Below are 24,600 nucleotides of genomic sequence, written 5' to 3' on the forward strand. Positions count from 1 at the left end.
TACACATCCAAGTATATCTGAGCAAATTATGTAATTTTGAATTCAGTAAAGTAAGCGTGGAAGAGGTGAAAAAATTGTTTATCAACAATGACAAGCCACCAGGGTCTGACACTTGGATGGAAAATTACTGAGGATAATAGCGAACGATATTGGCACTCCTATTTTACATATCTTCAATTTAAGCCTAATAGAAAGTGTGTGCCTCAGGCCTGGAGGGAAGCTAGTCATTCCACTACCCAAGAATATTTAAGTCCCCTTTACTGGTTCAAATAGCTGACCAATCAGCCTGTTACCAACCCGTAGTAAACTTCTGGGGAAAATTGTTTGACCAGATAGTGCTATTTTACAGTAAACAAATTGACAACATACTTTCAGTACGCATATAGGGAAGGACATTCAACAAGCACAGCACTTACACAAATGACTGATTGGCTGAGAGAAATTGATGATAAAAATATTGTGGGGGCTGTCTTAGGCTTCAGTGCGGCTTTTGACATTATCAAGCATTCTGTTGCTGGAAAAACGTATGCGTTATGACTTTAAACCCCCTGCTATATTGTGGATAAAGCGTTACCTGTCCAACAGAACAGAGGGTGTTCTTTAATGGAAGCCTCTCCAACATAATCCAGGTAGAAACAGGAATTCCCCAAGGCAGCTGTCTAAGCACCTTTTTTTTCCATTTTTTACTAATGACATACCACTGGCTTTGAGTAAGGCCAGTGTGTCTATGTATGCGGATAACTCAACACTATACATGTCAGCTACTACAGCAACACTTGAAGAGCTGCAGATAGTTTCAGAATGGGTGGCAAGGAATAAGTTAGTCCTAACTATTTCAAACTAAAAACATTGTATTTGGAACAAATCATTCACTAAACCTTAACTAAATATTGTAATTGAGCATATAGAGGAGACTAAACTGCTTGGATTAACTCTGGATTATAAACTGTCATGGTCAAAACGGATTGATACAACAGTAGCTAGGATGGGGAGGAGTTTGTCTATAATCATGCTGATAATGCAGAACAGCACTTTATCAACAAGGCAGGTCCTACAGGCCCTAATTTTGTCACACCTGGACTACTGTTCAGTCGTGGTCAGGTGCCACAAAGGGGGACATAGGAAAATTGCATTTTTCTAAGGGCTAACAGGTATAATATGCATGTCAATCTCTCCTGGAAGTGGAGGAGAGATTGACTTCATCACTACTTGTTTTTGTAAGAAGTGTTGTCAAGCTGAATGTACTGAGCTGTCTGTTTGAACTACTGGCACACAGCTCGGACACCCATTCATATCCCACAAGACATGCCACTTGAGGCCTCTTCAGTCTCCCAATCCAGAACAGACTATGGGAGGCGCACAGTACTACATAGAGCCTTGACTAAATGGAACTCTATTCCACATCAAGTAACTCATGCCAGCAGTAACATTTTCATTAAAAAAAAAAGATACAAATGCACCTTATGGAACAGCAGGGACTGTGAAGCAACACATGCATACAAACACACGATAACATACGCACTATACACACATGGATTTTGTTATTGATATGTGGTAGTAGAGGCAATTTTGAATAGATTCTTACTTTGCTAAATTATATTACACAGCTTTTTAAAAATATATTCCATAATAACCAAATGTAGCCTATTACCAGCTGAGTGTATATAGAGATAATCATCAGTGGTGGAAAAAGTACCCAATTATCATACTTGGGTAAAAGTAAAGATGCCTTAATAGAAAATGACTCCAAGTGAAAGGCATCCAGTAAAATTCTAAAAGTATTTGGTTTTAAATATAGTTAAGTATCAAAAGTACATGTAATTGCTAAAATAAACTTAAGTATCAAATTCCATATTGAGCAAAATAAAAATGATAGCCAGGTGCACAGTCAGACATTATTTACAAAGAAGCATTTGTGTTTCGTGATCTGGAGGATTCAGAGGCAGTAGAGATAACCAGGGAAGTTTTCTTGATAAGTGTGTGAATTGGACCATTTTCCTGTCCTGCTAAGCATTCAAAATGTAACGAGTACTTTTGGCTGTCAGCAAAAATGGATGGAGTGTAAAGGACATTATTTTATTTAGGGATGTAGGGAAGTAAAAGTTGTCAAATCCAGATACCCCCAAAAACTACTTAACCTGTTATGGATAGGGGGCAGTATTTTCACGGCCGGATAAAAAAAAACGTACCCGATTTAATCTATTTATTACTCCTGCCCAGAAACTAGAATATGCATATAATTGTTTTGGATAGAAAATACCCTAAAGTTTCTAAAACTGTTTGAATGGTGTCTGTGAGTATAACAGAACTCATATGGCAGGCCAAAACCGGAAAGGATTCCAAACAGGAAGTGCCCTCTCTGACCAATTCTTGGCCTTCTTTATTCTCTTTATTGAAAACAGAGGATCTCTGCTGTAACGTGACACTTTCTAAGGCTCCCATAGGCTCTCAGAAGGCGCCAGAATGTTGAATGATGACTTTGCAGCCCCTGCCTGAAAAACAGTAGCGCATTTGGATAGTGGTCGATCTGAGGACAATGAGACGGTCGTGCACGTGAAGAGTCCATTTTACATTTTCAGTCTTTGAACGAAAACAACGACTCCCGGTCGGAATATTATCGCTATTTTACGAGAAATTGCATAAAAATTGATTTTAAACAGCGTTTGACATGCTTCGAAGTACGGTAATGGAATATTTTGATTTTTTTTGTCACGATACACGCGGGCGCGTCACCCTTCGTTACCCTTCGGATAGTGTCTTGAACGCACGAACAAAACGCCGCTATTTGGATATAACTATGGATTATTTGGAACCAAAGCAACATTTGTTGTTGAAGTAGAAGCCCTGGGAGTGCATTCTGACAAAGAACAGCAAAGGTAATCCAATTTTTCTTATAGTAAATCTGAGTTTGGTGAGTACCAAACTTGTGGGTGTCAAAATAGCTAGCCTGTGATGGCCGGGCTATCTACTCCAGAATATTGCAAAATGTGCTTTCACCGAAAAGTTATTTTAAAATCTGACACCGCGATTGCATAAAGGAGTTCTGTATCTATAATTCTTAAAATAATTATGTTTTTTGTGAATGTTTATCGTGAGTAATTTAGTAAATTCACCGGAAGTGTTCGGTGGGAATGCTAGTTCTGAATGTCACATGCTAATGTAAAAAGCTGGTTTTTGATATAAATATGAACTTGACTGAACAAAACATGCATGTATTGTATAACATAATGTCCTAGGAGTGTCATCTGATGAAGATCATCAAAGGTTAGTGCTGCATTTAGCTGCGGTTTTGGTTTTTGTGACATATGCTAGCTTGAAAAATGGGTGTCTGATTATTTCTGGCTGGGTAGTCTCCTGACATAATCTAATGTTTTGCTTTCGTTGTAAAGCCTTTTTGAAATCGGACAGTGTAGTTAGATAAAGGAGAGTCTTGTCTTTAAAATGGTGTAAAATAGTCATATGTTTGAAAAATTGAAGTTTTCGGATTTTCGAGGAGTTTGTATTTCGCGCCACGCCCATCATTGGATATTGGAGCAGTGTTCCGCTAACGGAACATCTAGATGTAAGAGGTTTTAAGTAATACAATAAAGTATTTTTACTTGAGTACTTTACACCACTGATAATTAAACATAGGCCCTCATTGACCCTAATGCATTTACCCCACTTTCCCCGTTTGACCTCGCTGACTTTCCTCTCCCACCTGATTGATTGCTAGTCCTCCAGAGTAAAAAAAAAACTTAACAAAAGTAAATAATGTGGCTAGCTGGTGCTTAACTGGGTTGGTGGAGGAAAAGTACAAAGAGCGAACAAACGAATGGTTAGCTAGTGCCGTCTCTCCAGCAGAAAGCGAACACCTCTTCATCCTTTCAACACATGGCTGTGTCCTTTGTTTACCTGTGACGCTGTGGATGGGATTGACTTACACACTGTCACAGATCTCTGGCTCTGGTCTACCATCTACCGTCCTGTCTGTTAGGAACCTGACCTGGAGCATATGCTGGCGTCTCTACATGTCCTTCAATGGGAACCATGTACAAGAACAGACGCCGTTGTAGCTGGATAGTAGATACACCCCCCTGTCAGCAAGTAGGTCAATAAACACTATTGAGATGAAGAGGAAAGGATCAGTAGAGCAATGTTTTCTTATTGATTTAGTTTAAACTGAAATATCATTTTCTGTCAGCCCCATGTACATGTAGCCCCTTACACGCATACCGGTATGCAGGTTGAAAATGGCTGATTTGGGTACTGATACGCGCCTAAGTTGTAACACAAGTAACACAGTAACACGCTATACCTGATGTCAGAGCTCAGGGTCTCCGCTTCACAGCTCTGTATGGGTTTTGACTGACAGCCGTTCTGAACTTGAGCCCCTCGCTCAACATTTTTTTGTCTTAGTGAGGGAAATGCTGTAAGTTAAGAGGACTATGTATTTTGAAAGATGATACATTGAGGATTATAATAAATACCACTTTGATCTCATACAAGCAAGCCAAACACCCAACAGTCCAAATGTGCACTTCACATTTCCATATCATAAAACTCATGTCATATACAGTGTCAACGTTTATGATCAGTGTTTGACTTAGTTACAAGATGACTTGCAGTTATACCCTGGATTGTCCTGAACAGAATGAGGCTATGTTTGTTCTATTGTGAAGAAAATTTGCATTAATGACTCGATTTTATACGCTTGGAAATGACGATCTGGCTTGTGAAAGCCTAACACTGTAAGATCGTATTTTATAATTTAGCTAGTCATGGTGGTACTAGAACAAGCTTTCATATGATGCCCACCTGATCCAGATTACGATTTATAATGGACTGTTGGATTGCACAACAACAACAACAGTAATTGTGTAAAGAGGGCATGCAGGGCTGTGTTCCAAACAACTACAGGTGTGCTTGCTCTTCCTCAATGGCACAGCTAGGAGAGCTCAGAAAAACACCTTATTACTTAGGAACTGTAATTACTTAGGAACTGTGCACGCTTTGCAGAGGTGTGTGGCCACTTGGAGACACCAGTTAGTCCTCTCACTCAAACCCTTATTTGTTTGTCTAATGTTGCACTTACCCCACATTTTCCTAGAATATTATGTTACTGAAAGTATCCAGAGTATTTTCAGGTTTCGTTATCAAAAAATGCGTGCAAGTACAATACATGTAAAATGCACAAAATCAAGTGTAATGTTTGGATTCAGTCTTTTCTGAACTTTTGTCCTCCCTTTATAATTTTCCCATAATCTCAAAACTGTTCCCTTTTTTATTAATTGCTACCATGGGTATGTGTATGCTTTCCATATTTCAATTTAGCCCTATCCATACAGGCCAATAGGCACTAGTGGGAAGTTGAATTTTTTTTACATTTTATTGCATATCCGAAACATACAATATAGTTGCAGTGAAGCCTTTCAACAACTACATCATACCAGTCATCCAACAGACTCTCATTCAGAGCGACACACAGAGGCATCCAGGGTCAATGCCCTGCTCAAGGGCACATTGACAGTTCTCCCACCAGGCCCAAAAAAACATGAACCCGAACCCTCCAAGATCCCCCCCCCCCCCCCCAGTTCCCCAATGGATGTCCCTCAACCATTCAAGACCCCTCCCACAGTCCCCCCTCCAGAAGAAAAAAAACTATTAATCCCCCCCCCCAATACACCAACAACCAAGAGAATGAACTAAAGAGGACACAAGAAAAAGACAGAAGAAAACAGCAAACAATCCTACTAGTGGGAAGGGTTAAAGCAATAACCCTCAAAGTAGTTTTTTTTTTTTTTGCCCCGTGACCCCCCCCCCCCAGCAAAGTAAAAAGAAGCCTTTTGGGTTTTCTTGGGACATGGCCAATTCAACAAAGTTATCGTTTCTTGTCATCGAACCCAGTCTTAAACGACGACCCAGTGGGGCCAAGAACCAACTATTGGTACTATGTTTATGTTGAAACTCGTCTCTCACCCATGTCCTCTCTCCAGGTCCTGTCGGTGTGTGTGGAGGAGGAGAACATCATCCCCTACATCACCAATGTGCTCCAGAACCCAGACCTGGCCCTGCGCATGGCTGTCCGTAACAACCTAGCTGGGGCCGAGGAGCTGTTCGCACGCAAGTTCAACAACCTGTTTGCTGGGGGAAACTACTCTGAGGCTGCCAAGGTGGCTGCCAACGCACCAAAGGTAACTTGTAGAGAAACAGTACAGGGTCTCACTACAGGGGATGTCTGATCCAATCACTGTGATTTAATGGAAGTAAACTTACTGATGTCCATATCATGTTACATCAATACACTATCAAAGTGATTAGAAGTTCACTTGATCACGAGAGACTTTGGATATGCAAATGCCAACAATGAATAGTTTGTCTCCAGCATGTGTGTGTTGCTATGTACAATATGTTGCTAGCAAAATCCTCTCACAGCCATGCATCAGCAGTATCGCTCTGTGTGTATATAAACTGCAGCAGACCCCCTCCACCCATGTCTTGTTCCGTCTCTTTGCTCATCCCCTCCAGGGTATCCTGCGTACTCCAGACACCATCCGTAAGTTCCAGAGTGTGCCAGCCCAGCCGGGCCAGACCTCTCCCCTGCTGCAGTACTTTGGCATCCTGCTGGACCAGGGCCAACTCAACAAGTTTGAGTCTCTGGAGCTGTGCAGGCCCGTCCTACAGCAGGGACGCAAGCAGCTGCTGGAGAAGTGGCTCAAAGAGGACAAGGTGTGTGTGTGTGTGTCTCTGAGAAAGGGGGGAGAGATGGTTATCTGACTTCCCATAGGAAGAGGCCTTTCCTGAACTGTGTGTGTCCATGTTCATATCTCCACAGTCATCTGGGATGTTTGGCCTTTCTTTGACGTGAGGCAATCTGTTTGTTATGCTGAGCATTTGAAGAGTTTCCCCCCTCCCCCCGTCCTTCAGAGAGCGCTGGGGAATATGGGTGGCTCCTTAGTCGGTCTCAATGTCCCCCACCCCCCCATAGTTTTCTGCTTCACACTAATTGTGAATGTTTAATGTGTTAAAAATCACGCACAATTGAAACATTTATATTACAAAACATTATATTCCAAACATGATAAAGTATGTTCTCTGACTTGTAGGGTACTTGTGGCGAACTAATAGTTTATTTCTTCTCAGCTGGAATGTTCTGAGGAGTTGGGGGACCTGGTGAAGTCAGTGGACCCCACCTTGGCTCTCTCCGTCTACCTGAGGGCCAACGTACCCAACAAGGTCATCCAGTGCTTCGCTGAGACCGGACAGTTCCCCAAGATAGTCCTGTACGCCAAGAAGGTACGTTTTCACTCTGAGATGGAGCTCTGTTGATGTTCTTGTTTCCTTTCCTTGGTTTGGTTTCCTTATGACACAGTTGAGGAGGTGGATGAGCTGTATATTAGCATCCCGAGAGGGGCTTTAGAATGGGGTCGGCTTCATTGGGGCCAAATGGGGGTTGGAAGGAGGGCTTTAGCTTTCATTAGCTAGATACTTGATGTATGAATGAATGAAAGGTACGCCATGTGACAATGAAAGAGGGTTTATAAATAAATACTCTAAATATGTACGTTGAGTAGGATGGTGCATTGGTGAATGAAACTGTTGTCTTGCTCTTTCTGTGTCGGTAGGTGGGCTACACTCCAGACTGGATCTTCCTGCTGAGGAACGTGATGAGGATCAGTCCAGAACAGGGCCTGCAGTTCTCACAGATGCTGGTCCAGGACGAAGAGCCTCTGGCTGACATCACACAGGTTGGTGGTGGTGGGGGGGATGAGATATAGGGGGAAGATGAGAGGGAGGAAGACGGAAGGGAGAGATGAGGGAAGGCTAACATGCTGATCACACCGCTCGCGTTACAATGATTGTGTATATTTGTTTTGCATCTACACTGCTCGTGCGCGTCAACGAGTGTCTGTGTAGCCAGGCGCTAAAATAGAACTTGGTTCCATTTGTGTCGCTTGACGCGCTGCAAGTCCCGCCTTTCCCGAGTCATTGGTTTTTAGGAGCATTTACCCACGTGGGTAATTGAAAGATGAACTGAGGTCCACACTCCAGTCCATATTAAGTCCGAAGAAGAAGCCTGAAGGAGGAGATTACTAGAAACAAACTCGGTTTACCCTTTTTTCTGTATATTAATTGTCGGAGAAGAGGACCCTTGTGCATTTCAGGTAAAATAACAACTCAATGTTTATATTCCAGGACAAATTAGCTAGCAACAGCAAGTTAGCTAGCTAAATTGCCATAAATGTTTAATGCTTTTCGACCTGTCCCCAAATTAATATAGTTGGTTCAGAGTTCGTTTTGATATTTCAACCTTTTCGTCTGGTGTGGGTGGACAAAATCAAAATGCGCGCGATGGCACACGCACGCTCCCGGTCTAGTTAGGATAGAGGGAGAGCTCGAGAAATGATTTGGGAGAGAGGAACAGACCCTAGACTAGAGCATGCCATCTCTTTCATCCACGTCATTCATTCTCCATTATTATATTCCTCCTGTCTGGGCTTGGCAGGACTGTCTACTCTGAACTATCAATGCTCTGATCAGATCTGGGTCAAATACATTGGTCAAAATTAGGATGCACTTGATTTAGTTTGACTGGTACAATGGAACCAATTAAATACTCCCAAAAGTGCAATCTCAAAGCTAAATCAAGTTTCAAATACTCATAATTGTAAGTAGTGTATTTCTGTGTCTTGTGTTGACAGTTATGTTGTTACTCTCGTTGTCCCATGTCTGTTTAGATCGTGGATGTGTTCATGGAGTATAACCTGATCCAGCAGTGTACCTCATTCCTATTGGACGCCCTGAAGAACAACAGGCCATCTGAGGGGCCGCTGCAGACACGCCTACTAGAGATGAACCTCATGCACGCCCCACAGGTACACACCCCACCCCCCTTACATTTAGATGAGGATATGATAGTCAAATATCCGGTTGCCCTCAAAGCAAACAAGACTATAATTGACATTCACACATCAACTTCCATGCGTATCCTTTACTGTAGGTTGCTGATGCCATCCTGGGCAACCAGATGTTCACCAACTACGACCGTGCCCACATAGCCCAGCTGTGTGAGAAGGCTGGCCTGCTGCAGAGGGCTCTGGAGCACTACACCGACCTGTACGACATCAAGCGGGCCGTGGTGCACACACACTTGCTCAACCCAGAGGTATGACAGCAGTACTCAGGCCAGTCCCCCCTCATGTGTCAGCTAGTGTAAAAATAACCATGTCACATTAGTTTCAACTAACACAGCTAGATGAATGTGACTGTCATGTATTTCCTCATGGCACTATCTAACTCTTGACCCTACTCTCCTCTCATGCTCTCTCTCACCCCCCCTTTCCATCTCCTCTCTGTCTCTCTTCAATCTCTCTCCCTCCCCTCAGTGGCTGGTGAATTTCTTTGGCTCCCTCTCAGTGGAAGACTCTCTAGAGTGCCTGAGGGCCATGTTGTCTGCCAACATCCGTCAGAACCTGCAGATCTGTGTCCAGGTGGCCTCCAAGTACCACGAGCAGCTCTCCACCAACTCCCTAACCGAGCTCTTCGAGTCCTTCAAGAGCTTTGAGGGTGAGACATACAGCCACGCACACTATTTTACACTTCCCTTTCTTGGACAGGGTTCGAGACTGTGACCAAAACACTTGCATTTGCGACCCTTTGATTTAGCAGTGCGACACCAATTTTTTGATTGGTCACTAGGGTGCCAGCACAAATATGTAGCTTGTCACGTTAGTTTTTGGTTTACAATTTGCTTTTATTTTATTGTTTCGGTATTCAAAAAGTATTTGTTGAATCTTGGCAATGCACAATTGAGTCATGCGCTGTTTGAATGAACATTTCTAAATGCTTTTCCAAAAAACCTTCCTAATTAAATGTTGACTGCAGAGTAGGCCTACCTGACATAATGATATCATGATGATTTGTAACAATCGCTCGGCATTTTGTTTTGCATACTCTGTCATCACGTGTAGCCTACACTGTACATTTGACAGTACAAAAACACAGCTAGCCAAACACAAGTCTCTTGCTAGGTGTGCAGTTGAATTAAAGGGGAACTACACCCTCCACATTTTTATTATAATTATTATTCCCAGACCTCAGAGTTGGTATCTTGATGTGGACTAGGAAGGTCAATAAATTTGTTTCTATAAAAAAAGTGTGATTTTGAGTGAACCTGAACTTGGAAACAGGGAAAAACTAACCTGGGAAAATGTAATTTACCAAAAGATAAAACTGATTTTAAGGGGCCCAACAACTGTAGAATGACAAATGTACCTGAATGTCAAGCCCTGCAAGGGAATGCTAATTTAAAAGGTAGCTAGTCATTATTAGCCTGGAACTGTATAGAATACAGGCACATTATGAGACACAGGTCAGATCAAACATTGGTGCGACCAAATCGTGCTGGTGCCATCGACTGGAACTGGTGACAGCGGTGGAAAAAGTTAGTCTAGAACCCTGTTGGATCACTCTTCCAGCTATATGCCCAAGTTGGCCAGAGGCAGCAGGATTGACTCAATAGAATGGCCTGGAGGGGTGGACACTGGGACTGGGCTGGACCTTCTTAGGCCCAGGGTAGACTAGAGACGAGGTGGCCAATCATAATGGAGCTAAAGCTTAATAAACTAAGTGAGAGCGAGAGCCACTGTTTTCAATTGTCCAAAACAAACATGGTGGAAGGTGTTTGATTTTGACAAATGGCATTGTCCCTAAGGGAAGAGAGTCCCTTTAAAAAAAAAATCTTTATCAGCTAATTCTGACTGTTTTGTTATTATAGCCTGAAGTGACGTACATTTAATCAATCAAGGGGCGATGAGATGGTGACAGTAGCTGTCTGCTCCGGTCTCTTGGGGGGCAGAAGCAGCCCTCTCGTAATCGCTGTTCTATTTTCCCAGCAAATGTGTTCTATTGAACACGCTTATTGTGTTCTTCATATTTCTCATGTTTTTCTTCTAGTATTACATTATTGATTATTGCATTGTTGGTTTTTGAGAAATGCATGTGACATTAAAAGATGTCCTGACATGGTCTCTGGTGTACTGTATTTCCTCCTGACTGACATTGTCTCCATGGTGTCCCAGGTCTGTTCTACTTCCTGGGTTCCATTGTTAACTTCAGCCAGGATGCAGAGGTCCACTTCAAGTACATCCAGGCTGCCTGCAAGACGGGACAGATCAAGGAGGTGGAGAGGATCTGCAGAGAGAGCAACTGCTACGACCCAGAACGAGTCAAGAACTTCCTCAAGGTAGAATATGGAGTCTGGGGGGGGGAGGAGAAGGTATCTAGAGGGAGGTGAAATGTGACTGACTGAAGATGTATTGTACTCTCCCTTTTCGTTTTTGCTTTTCTCTCCTTTCTGTCTTTCTTTAGTTTAACTTTATTCTATTCTTTCATTCTCTCTCGTCTGTTCTCGTGTGTTCAGTCGGTTGATCCCCTAGCCATCCGGACCATTCTGTTGCTGAAATTCAATGAGATGGTTTTAAATTTAGAAATTATATTGAAATGAAATTTACAAAACTTCTATCAATCCTATTAATATGTATATCGGCCTGCTAACACAAGCATTCGTGAAACACATTCATTTTTCATTCATTAGTAAGAAGTGATGCCGGTTATAATCTCGTGTGTTTTTCTCTGTTGTCTATGGAATGCGAGGATATGTACCAGGTACAGGAAGGACTTACTCTTTTCACCCCACACCTGACTTCTAGAGATACAGGATTAAACCTGGGATATGTATTACGAGTATGACAACCAGCTGCTGTACTAGGTCTGGGCAATATGGCCTAAAAATCAAATCTCTTTTCAAATATTTTAAATATATATAATGCCCATGATTTGGAATGAGCTGTTCAACGAGTAGCTGTTCACATACTTTTGGCCATGTAGTGTATATATCGTGAATCTCCCATATATGTAAAAATATATATAATTTATTTATTTTATATATTTATTTATTTATTTTTACATATGGGAGATTCACGATATATACACTACATGGCCAAAAGTATGTGGACAGCTGCTCGTTGAACAGCTCATTCCAAATCATGGGCATTAATATGGAGTTGGTCTCCCCTTTGCTGCTATAACAGCCTCCACTCTTCTGGGAAGGCTTTCCACTAGATGTTATAACATTGCTGCGGGGACTTGCTTCCATTCAGCCACCTTACGAAGAGCATTAGTAAGGTCGGGCACTGATGTTGGGCGATTAGTCCTGGCTCACAGTTGGCATTCCGATTCATCCCAAAGATGTTCAATGGGGTTGAGGTCAGGACTCTGCAGACCATTTGTTCTTCCACACGATCTCAACAAACCATTACTGTATGGACCTCGCTTTGTGCATGGGGGCATTGTCATGCTGAAACAGGAAAGGGCCTTCCCCAAACTGTTGCTACAAAGTTGGAAGCACAGAATTGATTGTCTAGAATGTCATTGTATGAGTTAAGATTTCCCTTCACTGGAACTAAGGGGCCTAGCCCTAACCATGAAAAATAATTGTTCCTCCTCCACCAAACTTTACAGTTGGCGCTGCATGCGGGCAGGTAGCTTTCTCCTGGCGTCCACCAAACCCAGATTAATCTGTCGGATTGCCAGATGGTGAAGCGTGATTCATCACTCCAGAGAACGCTTTACACCACTCCAGCCGATGCTTGCCATTGTGCATGGTGATCTTAGGCTTGTGTACTGTTGCTTGGCCATGGAAACCCATTTAATGAAGCTCTTGGCGAACAGTTCTTGTGCTGACGTTGCTTCTAGAGGCAGTTTGGAGGTCGGGAGTGAGTGTCGCAACCGAGGACAGACTATTTTTACGCGCTTCAGAGGTCCCGTTCTGTGAGCTTGTGTGGCCTACCACTTCGCGGCAGAGCCGTTGTTGTTCCTACATGTTTCCACTGCACAATAGCAGCACTTACAGTTGACCGGGGCAGCTCTAGCAGGGCAGAAATTTGACAAACTGACTTGTTGGAAAAATGCCATCCAATGAAGGTGCCACGTTGAAAGACACAGCTCTTCAGTAAGGCCCATTCTACTGACAGTGTCTTTGGAAATTGCATGGCTGTGTGCTCAATTTTAAACATTTGTCAGCAGCGGGTGTGGTTGAAGTAGCCAAATCCAGTAATTTGAAGGGGTGCCCACAAACTTTTGGCCATGTCATTTATCTGGATTTTTTAAAAATGTAAATTCTCTAAAGAAGCTTTGTTGCACAATTTAAAGATCAATAAACTGCATGCAAAATTATACCTAGGCTAAATATAAGCCTTCCACAACCATAAGACCCACTAATAATAATACAATTATTTTAATAAAACATTTTAACCTGATTTATTGCAATAATATGCCTTTCAAGTCTGTTGATGAAATATATATTTTTTTTTTAAGTAGCCAGCTTATTTTTATATTTAAAGTGTAGCCAACTTAGTTATTTGCTTGCTAACAAGTTAGAAAGAACAGATGAACGTTTATGAATACACCCTCCTGTCCTTCTCCAACTGTTTGAACAACAAAGCTTGTTCACTTAGTTTAGATGTTGAAATCAAGTGGCCTACCTGGATAAGAAGATGCTTAGGCTATTTTTCTTAGAATGAGAACGAGTTGCCAATTCCTTATATAAATGCTTATTGCACGTTTTCTAAAACAGTTGCGTTTGTTCTGGAGTGGAATATTGGGAGAGTGTGGCAGTACCTCAGTAGTACCAGCAGATGGAGACCTAGGTCTATGTACATGTGTGATTGAGCCTTACTATAGGGTTTTCTTTTCTTCTGTCCACTCAGTCGTAGTAAGCAAAATGTTTGCAGTACTTAACCATCTTCTAACCTCTCAAAGTGTGATGCCTCCCGTTTGTCGTTGGAGTTCTTGATGTCTAATTTTCAAATCACTCGAGCAGGATCGTTTTAACTGGAAATAACTTCCCAATTTCATTTTAAGTGATTCTGTATTTTATCATTAGTACATTAGTGATTGTATGACCCCAACAAGATTAGTCAAACTTATAGCTTGGATTTTAACATTGAACCACTTGCTACTTTCTTAAACGTCTATACATACAGGAACTAAAAATAAAAAACATTCAAAGCTTCAATACTGTCCCTTACGATCACATATAGCCTGTGAATTCTGTGGTTAAAGCGTGTCAGGTTTGGCTGTGATCAGGTGTACAATCTCATAGAGATGTCAAACTAACCTTGACCCCTCCCCTGCTCTGTGATTGGACAGGAGGCCAAGCTGACCGACCAGCTCCCGCTCATCATCGTGTGTGACCGCTTCGACTTCGTCCACGACCTGGTCCTCTACCTGTACCGCAACAACCTGCAGAAATACATTGAGATCTACGTGCAGAAAGTAAGTCAAACAACCTAGCAAGCATCTACGAGACAAGACTTGTCTACATTTCCAAAATGTACCAAGTTTCAAACTTGATATTCTCAGTTTCTAACTACAGGAACTAGATTTATTAGCGCACTCGAAAAACACCCCCACACTCAAAATGCAGTGTCCAGGAATGTGTGTGCGTGCAGTGTCCAGGAATGTGTGTGCGGGATATTGACATGTATGTGTGTTAGGTGAACCCCAGCCGTCTGCCGGTGGTGATTGGAGGGCTTCTGGACGTGGACTGTTCTGAGGACGTCATTAAGAGTCTGATCCTGGTGGTCAGAGGACAGTTCTCCACTGATGAGCTGGTGGCCGAGGTGGAGAAGAGGAACCGGTACAACAACCCCTTCTCATTAGATGGCAAAAAATAACTCGTAGTTAGAGGGGTGAAATGTAGTTGATAGTAGCTGGTACGTCAGCCCCAAGCTCCCAACCTCTTCAAACACCATCAGAACAACAGTGTCTTTATAACTTAGTCTTTACTATACTAGCTGTGTTATCAGTAGTAGTCAGCAGGCTCACTCTCCCTCTCTCTCTCCCCTCCTTTTCTTCAGGCTGAAGCTTCTCCTGCCCTGGCTGGAGGCCCGTATCCACGAGGGGTGTGAGGAGCCCGCTACCCACAATGCCCTGGCCAAGATCTACATCGACAGTAACAACAACCCTGAGCGCTTCCTGCGTGAGAACCCCTACTACGACAGCCGCGTGGTGGGCAAGTACTGTGAGAAGAGGGACCCCCACCTGGCCTGCGTGGCCTACGAGAGAGGACAGTGTGACCAGGAACTCATCAATGTCAGTAGCCTGTTCTTCCTCTCCTCTTTCATTTAGGAGAAGTTTTGTATAGAATTACGTTTTTTACAGAAAGGCATTGCGTGATAAATTATCTACCTTGTTATGCATGATTTTAACCAACTGTCTTTGCTTACGACTTTCTTTGCTTACAACTCCTTACGTTCAGTATCACTGATCTGAAACCAAAGAAAGTAAACAAAGAAAGTCGGTTAAAATCATTAAAAGGTTAAAAGCAATACTGGGAATAGCCTACATATTAGGTTATTTCAGAATGTGAGGTGAGAGCCTGGTGGAGTAACTGTGTTCTCTCTGTTTCCTCTCAGGTGTGCAACGAGAACTCCCTGTTCAAGAGTCTGTCTCGCTACCTGGTACGTCGCAGGGACCCGGACCTGTGGGCCAGCGTGCTGCTGGAGACCAACCCCTTCAGAAGACCACTCATCGACCAGGTAGGACCCCCATCTTTCTGTTACCCCTGTGCCAGCTCTGAACCAGGGTTGGGGTTGATTTCCTGATCAATTTATGAATTGTAAATTGACCTATGTTTTCTACGAGGATGTTTCAGTTAATTCATTGAATTTCAGTTCACTTCTTCAATTGAGAGTGGAATTGGGCCGAACCCTACTGTAACCAAAGGAGTTTGAGGTTCATGCATCTCCTCATGACCCTGTCTGAATCTCTTTTTCCCTCACTGTCAGGTGGTGCAGACAGCCCTGTCTGAGACCCAGGACCCAGAGGAGGTGTCAGTCACAGTCAAGGCCTTCATGACTGCAGACTTGCCCAACGAACTCATTGAGCTGTTGGAGAAGATCGTACTGGATAACTCCGTCTTCAGTGAACACAGGTAACAGAGCTCTTAGTGCTCTGATACCTGTGCTCACTGTAGGCTGGGCTGTCCATTGTGTGTCTTCTCTCTCGGTCTTATCTCCATCTTTGTCATAGTTTTCCAAATCAATCAAATCAAACTTTATTTAAAGTACATTTAAAATCGCAACACACTTTACTGTACATGTAAAGTAAACTTTACTACTTTACACATACAATTGCTGAACCTCACTACGGTGAATTCCGAGATGGTGCATGATTATATTGTGTGTTTGTGTGTCAATGCTGAGGATAGTGTGTGTGTTGATCCAGAAACCTGCAGAACCTGCTGATCCTGACGGCCATAAAGGCGGACCGGACCCGTGTGATGGAGTACATCAACCGCCTGGATAATTATGACGCCCCAGACATCGCCAACATCGCCATCAGCAACGAGCTCTTCGAGGAGGCATTCGCCATCTTCAAGAAGTTTGACGTCAACACATCCGCTGTGCAGGTGAGCGATGAACCCTAACCCCCACAAACTCCATGGAGTAGTCATATCACCCTTTTCTATCTCTCTTATGGCTGTCTGAATGTCAGTAGTCTTGTGTCGCTTGAGCTTTCGTTCCCCCTCTCCTTACGTTCAGTATCACTGATCTGAAAATATTGGACAGGTGAAAGATAGGTTTTTCCTGTTTATACTGAATGTATTATTACTTAAACTCTATGTATTTCAGTTTTTTTCTTGTTTTGAGTGGCAGCCTACGGGTACATGTTTTCTAAACTTAAAAATGTAAATAGGTAATGTACCTTTAAACCCCCTCACCAACAACAAAAAATTAAAAAATAAATAAAAAGGTGGTTAAAAACAAATCTAATAAAGGAAAGCTGTTGAGAAGAGGAAGCTAGTCAACAAGATTGACACACACCGTCTGACTTCCTGTGATGTTGACTCCCCTGTTGTCTCTCCTCCCCAGGTTCTGATTGAGCACATTGGGAACCTGGACCGGGCTTATGAGTTTGCCGAGCGTTGCAACGAGCCGGCCGTGTGGAGCCAGCTGGCCAAGGCTCAGCTGCAGAAGGGCCTGGTCAAGGAGGCCATTGACTCCTACATCAAGGCTGACGACCCCTCTGCCTACATGGAGGTGGTACAGGCCGCTGACCAGAGTGGTAAGGATGGTGGGGCAGACTATAGCTGGGATAGGTGGTGGGATAATGGGTAAAATCAACTAAAGTCAGTGAATAGTCTGCAGAATACCCAACTGTTTTTGGTGACTTTCTGTAATCATCATTGGCTCACTGACTGACCTCAGGATCCAAGGTACTGCCTCTCTTAGCTGACTAATGGTTGTTCTGGGGGGGGGGTGTGTGTGTGTTAGGTAACTGGGAGGACCTAGTGAAGTTTCTTCAGATGGCTCGTAAGAAGGCCCGTGAGTCCTATGTGGAGACAGAGCTTATCTTCGCCCTGGCCAAGACCAACCGCCTGGCTGAGCTGGAGGAGTTCATCAACGGACCCAACAACGCCCACATCCAACAGGTACTGTAGACAAATTAATACAACATGTACTGTACCTAATTAACTGGCCACTGAGTATGTATTCACTAGGTGACTGATAGGGGGCGCTGTTCTGAAGTCACTGTTCATTATGACACTCCCACTTTACAGTATTTCAATAATGTTTCAAGGACAAAAAGAAAGGTTTTTGAGAAATGATTGGCTTCTGTTCATTTCATACAATACTATGTAGTGTTTAAGAAAAGTATGTATTCGTGTATAATGAGAAAAATACATCGACCAAAACCTGTAGCTGTTGAAATGTAAACATGTAGCTCAACTCTCTACACTACAAAGCAACACAATGTCGATTGTATAATGTAAAGCTGGAGAAGTTAATCCATTATCCCATAAATGTTCTCAATATTGCTGACCAATTTAAGCTCAATCTGGTAGAAAGTTACTCCTCCATCAAGCCAATACATAGACATTGCAATAGAGTCAAGATCACTAAATGACTCTTAGTACGAAAGCCTAAGGCCAGATTCACTCACACTATAAAAAACACTGGGTTCACCGGTGGCCTTTTTTGTACACATTATGTCATGTAGGTACTAGGCTGGCTGCTAGCTTTAACTACATTCATTGTCAATGCACAATATTTGTTCATCAATTGAAAGGACTATTAGAAAATCCATAAGAACAGCAGTTCAATTGTACATGCAGACAATACACAGACATTTGATTACACAGTACCACAAGCTGTCAGAAGCAGTCGGTCTCAAATAGAAACAGTTCATTTTGGTGCTTACATACCAAATGTTTTCCAACATGCCTTGAATTGGTGCTGGCTGCATCCATATGCCGCACATTGTGACATTGTTGGCTATTTTAATGTGGGGATATCATTTTTGCCTTGAATAGCTTCCATTAATCAAAGCCCTGAAAGGAGGAGTAGGATTATGGTGGCCTGGTGGCTTCAAAAACTCTGATTGGCAAAGACCTGGCGTCAGCTATCCAGGTTTTTAATACCCGGTTGCATCCAATGGGTACTGTAGACCAAATTGCATACAACAGGTACTGTTACTGTAGACCAGACTGATACATTAAACAGTACAGGTTGTTGTATTCAAAGTCAATGGGAAATATAAATTATGTGATTTTTCACTCCTAGTTCACCAGGAAATCATTTGTTTTCCTGAACAACTCCTTATGTAAGATGTTGATTGACATTCATACGATTCTCCTCTAAGGTCGGCGACCGCTGTTACGACGAGAAAATGTACGATGCGGCCAAGTTACTGTACAACAACGTGTCCAACTTCGGCCGCCTGGCGTCTACCCTGGTGCACCTCGGGGAGTACCAGGCGGCGGTAGACGGGGCGCGCAAGGCCAACAGCACTAGGACCTGGAAGGAGGTGTGCTTCGCTTGCGTGGATGGGAAGGAGTTCCGGCTGGCCCAGATGTGTGGCCTCCACATCGTGGTGCATGCTGACGAACTGGAGGAACTCATCAACTACTACCAGGTAAGACTGATATATATATATATATATACATACATATACACACACACACACGACCCACTCGGTCTTGATGCACCTTATCCTCCTTGCTGCTAGGCCCTGTCAAGGGTTGTTTGTATTAAATTTGTGTTTTCAGTGTAGTCAACTTGAAAAATCCTAATTTCGTCCACCTCTCTCCACACACTCTCTCTTGACAATCACATGTGGTGCTTTAGAACCTCTTAATGCTTTACCTCTACAAACTCATAACCACCTTTAACCCCCCCATGTTCAGGACCGTGCTTACTTTGAGGAGCTGATCACCATGCTGGAGGCAGCCCTGGGGCTGGAGCGGGCTCACATGGGCATGTTCACTGAGCTGGCCATCCTCTACTCCAAATTCAAACCCCAGAAGATGAGGGAGCACCTGGAGCTCTTCTGGTCCAGAGTCAACATTCCAAAGGTTCTGCGGGCGGCGGAGCAGGCCCACCTGTGGGCGGAGCTGGTGTTCCTGTACGATAAGTACGAGGAGTTTGACAACGCCATCATCACCATGATGAACCACCCCACAGACGCCTGGAAGGAGGGCCAGTTCAAAGACATTATCACCAAGGTACCAGTCATTGCTGTGTAGGAACTATGACAAAGCTTGACTTAATGTGATATTGTTCAGTGTTTCTTTTTAAAGTACATTGAAACCTCTCAATACACGTACAATTATAAAACAAAGCACATCAACAATAGATGAAACAGTTTAAAAAGTAAAATGTCAAAATTGTACATATGCATGCATATTGGCTTCTCTTCACAATACTTTCATACATGACAATCTCTCCTTTACTGTCTTTCCTGTGACTGTGTAGGTGGCCAACGTGGAGCTGTATTACAAAGCAACTCAGTTCTATTTGGAGTTCAAGCCGTTGTTACTGAATGACCTGCTCATAGTGCTGTCGCCCAGACTGGACCACTCCCGTGCTGTCAACTTCTTCAGCAAGGTGAGACGAGCTCTCTGTCCCCCCTATCTGCCAACACAGGAAACTGAAGCATTGATACCTTTTTATAGTAGTTACTCTGACTGTGAATGAGTATGTATAGTAGTGCACTCTGCTTAAAGTGAATGCAGTTCTAGTAATCAACGGTGTGTGTGTGTGTGTGGTCCAGGTGAAACAGCTGCCCCTGGTCAAGCCCTACCTGCGCTCAGTACAGAACCACAACAACAAGTCTGTCAATGAAGCACTTAGCAACCTCTTCATCACAGAGGAGGACTATCAGGTTTGTGGTCAATGTTTTGTTGTTGGTTGTTACATTGTCAAACAAGGAAGACAGACACATTTTCCATTGAATAATTGTATTTATGCAGGACTAGGCTTAAAGGGATACTTAGGGCCTCATTGACAAAATCCTTTTGACAAAATCATTGACAAAGTCCTAGTTAATATTAGCTCGCGAAACTACCTCTTAACTTCCTTCATAATGGATGCAGGCACATACAAATGGTATCCATGAGTTGATCTGACTCAGGGGGAGTAGATAAAAGGATACTTATTATTGCCAAAATAAGTATCCCTTTAATCTGGGTCTGGAGAACTGGCTCTATATACAGTATAACCATTTCTATTACCTTGTTTACTTGAAACCAGTGTTTTTTGCCTCACTGAACAACAAAGTTACTTCATCCTTTCTTCCCTCCGTGGTCTCAGGCTCTGAGGACGTCTATAGATGCCTATGACAACTTCGACAACATCTCACTGGCCCAGCGCCTGGAGAAACACGAGCTGATGGAGTTCAGGAGAATCGCTGCGTACCTCTTCAAGGGTAACAACCGCTGGAAACAGAGTGTGGAGCTCTGCAAGAAGGACAGACTCTACAAGGTAATCATTCATTCTCTTCTTACAAGGCTTGTTTCTCCTGAGACTGCCATTCACTGGGGAAAGTGCCATTGTCATTTAACGTAATTTGTTAGGAGAGAGAGGTGGATAATGTGAATTTTTTTTCTGGTAAGGTTAGTGGTTAAGATGATTGTTGGTGTACTTTGTTGCAAATCAGAAATTCCCAATGGGATATTAAAGTTATGCCTAGGTGGAATAAGTCCTATACTTTCTAGGCATTACTAGATTGCGCCACACCTGCCACTTTGTCTTGGTATCTACCTTCCCCTCTAATGTATCAAGTCACCTCTCCTGATCTTGAAGCACCTCCTCATAGTTCCCCTTTTCCTCCAGGATGCCATGCAGTACGCGTCAGAGTCCAAGGACACGGAGCTGGCTGAGGAGCTGCTGGGCTGGTTCCTGACAGAGGACAAGAAGGAGTGCTTTGCCGCCTGCCTTTTCACCTGCTACGACCTGCTGAGGCCAGACGTGGTTCTGGAGACGGCCTGGAAGCACAACATCATGGACTTCTCCATGCCCTACTTCATCCAGGTCATGAGAGAGTACCTCTCCAAGGTGGGTGTCTGTTTGGACTTGGCTAGGTGGAGTGTTGAGTGGGCTAAGCCAAATCAGGCATGGTGGTTTTATTCTACGGGTCCAAGGGTTGTGTTCAGTAAGGCACGCAACGGAAAATGTCAGTTTTATTCCATTTGGTGGCTAATGAACACGACCCAGGTCTGCTTTCAGAGGTAGTTGGGTGAACTTTCCCCTGGTCATTGATCAAGGGTCAGTTTGGAATGTCTTACCCCAAAAGGTTAAAGCGGCAATCAGCAGTTGAAACAACAACAAATGAAGTCCCCGCCCCTGTTTTGCTAAAAGCTGAGGGATGGGACTGGAGAAATGTAACCACTCTAAAATTCATAGACAGAGCTATGGATGCAAGGACTGACAACAAAATCATAGTTTTAACCATGTTTTGAGGTTATATATATTTACTTTGTTTACAAACATTGGAGTAAAACAAACTGATATTGTGTTCTGATGGGGTATGACAGTTGAACTAAGCTCATGAAGCATTTAAGTTATATTCTTCACAAATCAATTGGTACACATTGTTAATTTTTAAGTCCAAAAAGGATGCAGCAACTGCTGATTGCCCCTTTAAGGTTAGGATTGAGTGAAAATAAGCTGATCCTAAATTCCATTGTCCACTTTTACCCAAAGCCATCCAAACACACTGTGCATTGATCTTCTGTTACAGTCAACTGCTTTTAGCAGTTTGCCATGTTTGAAAAGCCACTTAGTTAGTTAGTAGCACAATACCTTATTTTTTTATGGCAAGTTCAGTTTCTACCAGAGATTCTTCAATGATTCCTTTAGAAGTCAGTCCAGCAGTCTAGACTTCGCAGCATGTGTGTTGTAATAGAAATATAATTACTGAAATCAGTAGAATATTCAATTTAGAATATAATTGTGTGGCATGCCAGTAGACTCAATAGGAAGAGTTATTTATTTGGTTTTTCTATCAACTTGTCTTTTTATTTTTAGTGCCTTGTCTCTTCTGTTTGTCTGAGTTTGATAAAGCTAAACAAACCTCGGCTCCGATGCCATTAGTTTGAATTTCCCCTTTTTTGTTAACCCTTTCCATATCAAAGACAGTAATTGATTTTTTTTTTTATGCTCTAACAAATTAAACTGCATCATCTGAAATTAAAATGTTATTTTAGTACAGTACAAGTGTCTTGTTGATGCATTGTTTCAAGGTGGTGTCCCCTCTGCTTTGAAACGATCTTTAGTTCCTCTCTCGAGTCCAATTGTTTGTTACCTTGTCATTGATATTAAGTGCCAAGTAAGTGGAGCTCGTCATTGGATGCTGCATGTGGGACTGCTGTGACTTGAGCATGTCTGTCTGCACACCTCAACCACAGCCATATCTATCGCTCTATCTATAGTACCAGTCAAAAGTTCGGACATACCTACTCATTCAATGTTTATTCTTTATTTTTACTATTTTCTATATTGACCTCAAAACTATGAAATAACACGGTGTTAAACGGTGTTAAATCAAAATATTAGATTTTGTTCAAAGTAGCCACCCTTTGCCTTGATGACGGCTTTGCATTCTCTCAACCAGCTTCACCTGGAATGCTTTTCCAACAGTCTTGAAGGAGTTCCCACATGCTTAGCACTTGTTGGCTGCTTTTCCTTCACTCTGCGGTCCAACTCATCCCAAACCATCGCAATTGGGTTGAGGCCGGGTGATTGTGGAGGCCAGGTCATCTGATGCAGCACTCGATCACTCCCCTCCTTGGTCAAATGCCCTTACACAGCCTGGAGGGGTGTTGGGTCATTGTCCTGTTGAAAAACAAATGATAGTCCCACTAAGCGCAAACCAGATGGAATGGCGTATCGCTGCGGAATGCTGGTTAAGTTTGCCTTGAATTCTAAATAAATCACTGGCAGTGTCACCAGCACCTCCTTCCTGCTTCACGGTAGGAACCACACATGCAGAGATCATCTGTTCACCTACTCTGCATCTCACAAAGACACAACGGTTGGAACCAAACATCTCAAATTTGGACACATCAGACCAAAGGACAGATTTCCACCAGTCTAATGTCCATTGCTCGTGTTTCTTGGCCCAAGCAAGTCTCTTCTTCTTATTGGTGTCCTTCAGTAGTGGTTTCTTTGCAGCACTTTGACCATGAAGGTCTGATTGACGCAGTCTCCTCTGGACAGATGATGTTGATTTCTGTTACTTGAATTCTGAAGCATTTATTTGGTCTGCAATTTGAGGCTGGTAACTCTAATGAACTTATCCTCTGCAGCTGCGGTAACTCTGGGTCTTCCTTTCCTGTGGCGGTCCTCATGAGAGCCAGTTTCATCATAGCCCTTGATGGTTTTTGCGACTGCACTTGAAGAAACTTTAAAAGTTCTTGAAATTGTCTGCGTTGACTGACCTTCATGTCTTAAAGTAATGATAGCTGTTATTTATCTTATTTGAGCTGTTCTTGCCATAATATGTACTTAATTTGTGGAATTTCTTTCCTTAACTTTTAACATGGCACACCTGTTGAAATTAATTCCAGGTGACTACCTCATGAAGCTGGTTGAGAGAATGCCAAGAGTGTGCAAAGCTGTCAAAGGCAATGGGTGGTTACTTTGAAGAATCTATTTTGATTTAACACTTTTTTGGTTACTACATATGTGTTATTTCATAGTTTGTCTTCACTATTATTCTACAATGCAGAAAAATATTTAAAAAAAAAAAAAACTTGAATGAGTGGGTGTGTCCAAATTTTTAAATAGTACTCTATATGTGGATTTATAAAGCCGGGCACATTTAAGTTAGGCTATGGATTATAAACCTAATTAAGTTGATTTCCTCTGTTCAATTTTCTTAGACAATTAGCCTAAGGCAAGGGTTGTTTCCTCGTCATTGCTGCTGCCTCCACCGCATTGTTCTCAATATGCTGGTTAACTTTGCTATTGTGCACATAGAGTAGCAACACGGGGAAAGGTGGTAATTCTATGGCACACTGAAGATTTGTTTCAGAGCCGCAGACAGTGACCGTATCCAACGCTGGAGAAAGCACATTTGTTATATATTGCTCCATGTATTAGTGTTGCACCATTTATTTTTACATTATATAACCTTATACAATTTCAGTGTGACATGTCTGATGGCCTGTGCCATCCCTGTGGCCTTCAATAGATTAGTCCACTGAGATAGGTGCGAATCAGACCGGTGTCTTGTGCTCCATAACAAATGTAAAAAAATAATTGGACTGCTCGA

The 24,600-nt window shown here is 42.7% G+C and overlaps 1 protein-coding gene across 2 annotated transcripts in view; it reads left to right on the plus strand.

The window, feature by feature from the left end:
* cltca (clathrin, heavy chain a (Hc)) overlaps positions 1-24,600 on the plus strand; it is a 75,165-nt gene that overhangs the window by 38,411 nt on the left and 12,154 nt on the right. For both annotated transcript variants that reach the window (XM_029691153.1, XM_029691154.1), the window contains 22 exons: positions 5,976-6,173; positions 6,508-6,708; positions 7,123-7,275; positions 7,605-7,727; positions 8,718-8,855; positions 8,981-9,145; positions 9,366-9,546; positions 11,061-11,224; positions 14,191-14,316; positions 14,538-14,680; positions 14,901-15,135; positions 15,459-15,581; positions 15,831-15,976; positions 16,270-16,453; positions 16,917-17,109; positions 17,319-17,476; positions 18,688-18,960; positions 19,232-19,549; positions 19,800-19,931; positions 20,098-20,208; positions 20,637-20,807; positions 21,159-21,380. In XM_029691153.1, coding sequence (XP_029547013.1) covers positions 5,976-6,173; positions 6,508-6,708; positions 7,123-7,275; positions 7,605-7,727; positions 8,718-8,855; positions 8,981-9,145; positions 9,366-9,546; positions 11,061-11,224; positions 14,191-14,316; positions 14,538-14,680; positions 14,901-15,135; positions 15,459-15,581; positions 15,831-15,976; positions 16,270-16,453; positions 16,917-17,109; positions 17,319-17,476; positions 18,688-18,960; positions 19,232-19,549; positions 19,800-19,931; positions 20,098-20,208; positions 20,637-20,807; positions 21,159-21,380 — 3,858 coding nt within the window. The remainder of the gene's footprint in view (positions 1-5,975; positions 6,174-6,507; positions 6,709-7,122; positions 7,276-7,604; positions 7,728-8,717; positions 8,856-8,980; positions 9,146-9,365; positions 9,547-11,060; positions 11,225-14,190; positions 14,317-14,537; positions 14,681-14,900; positions 15,136-15,458; positions 15,582-15,830; positions 15,977-16,269; positions 16,454-16,916; positions 17,110-17,318; positions 17,477-18,687; positions 18,961-19,231; positions 19,550-19,799; positions 19,932-20,097; positions 20,209-20,636; positions 20,808-21,158; positions 21,381-24,600) is intronic.

This window comes from Salmo trutta, chromosome 15, assembly GCF_901001165.1.
Source record: "Salmo trutta chromosome 15, fSalTru1.1, whole genome shotgun sequence".
NCBI lineage: Eukaryota > Metazoa > Chordata > Actinopteri > Salmoniformes > Salmonidae > Salmo > Salmo trutta.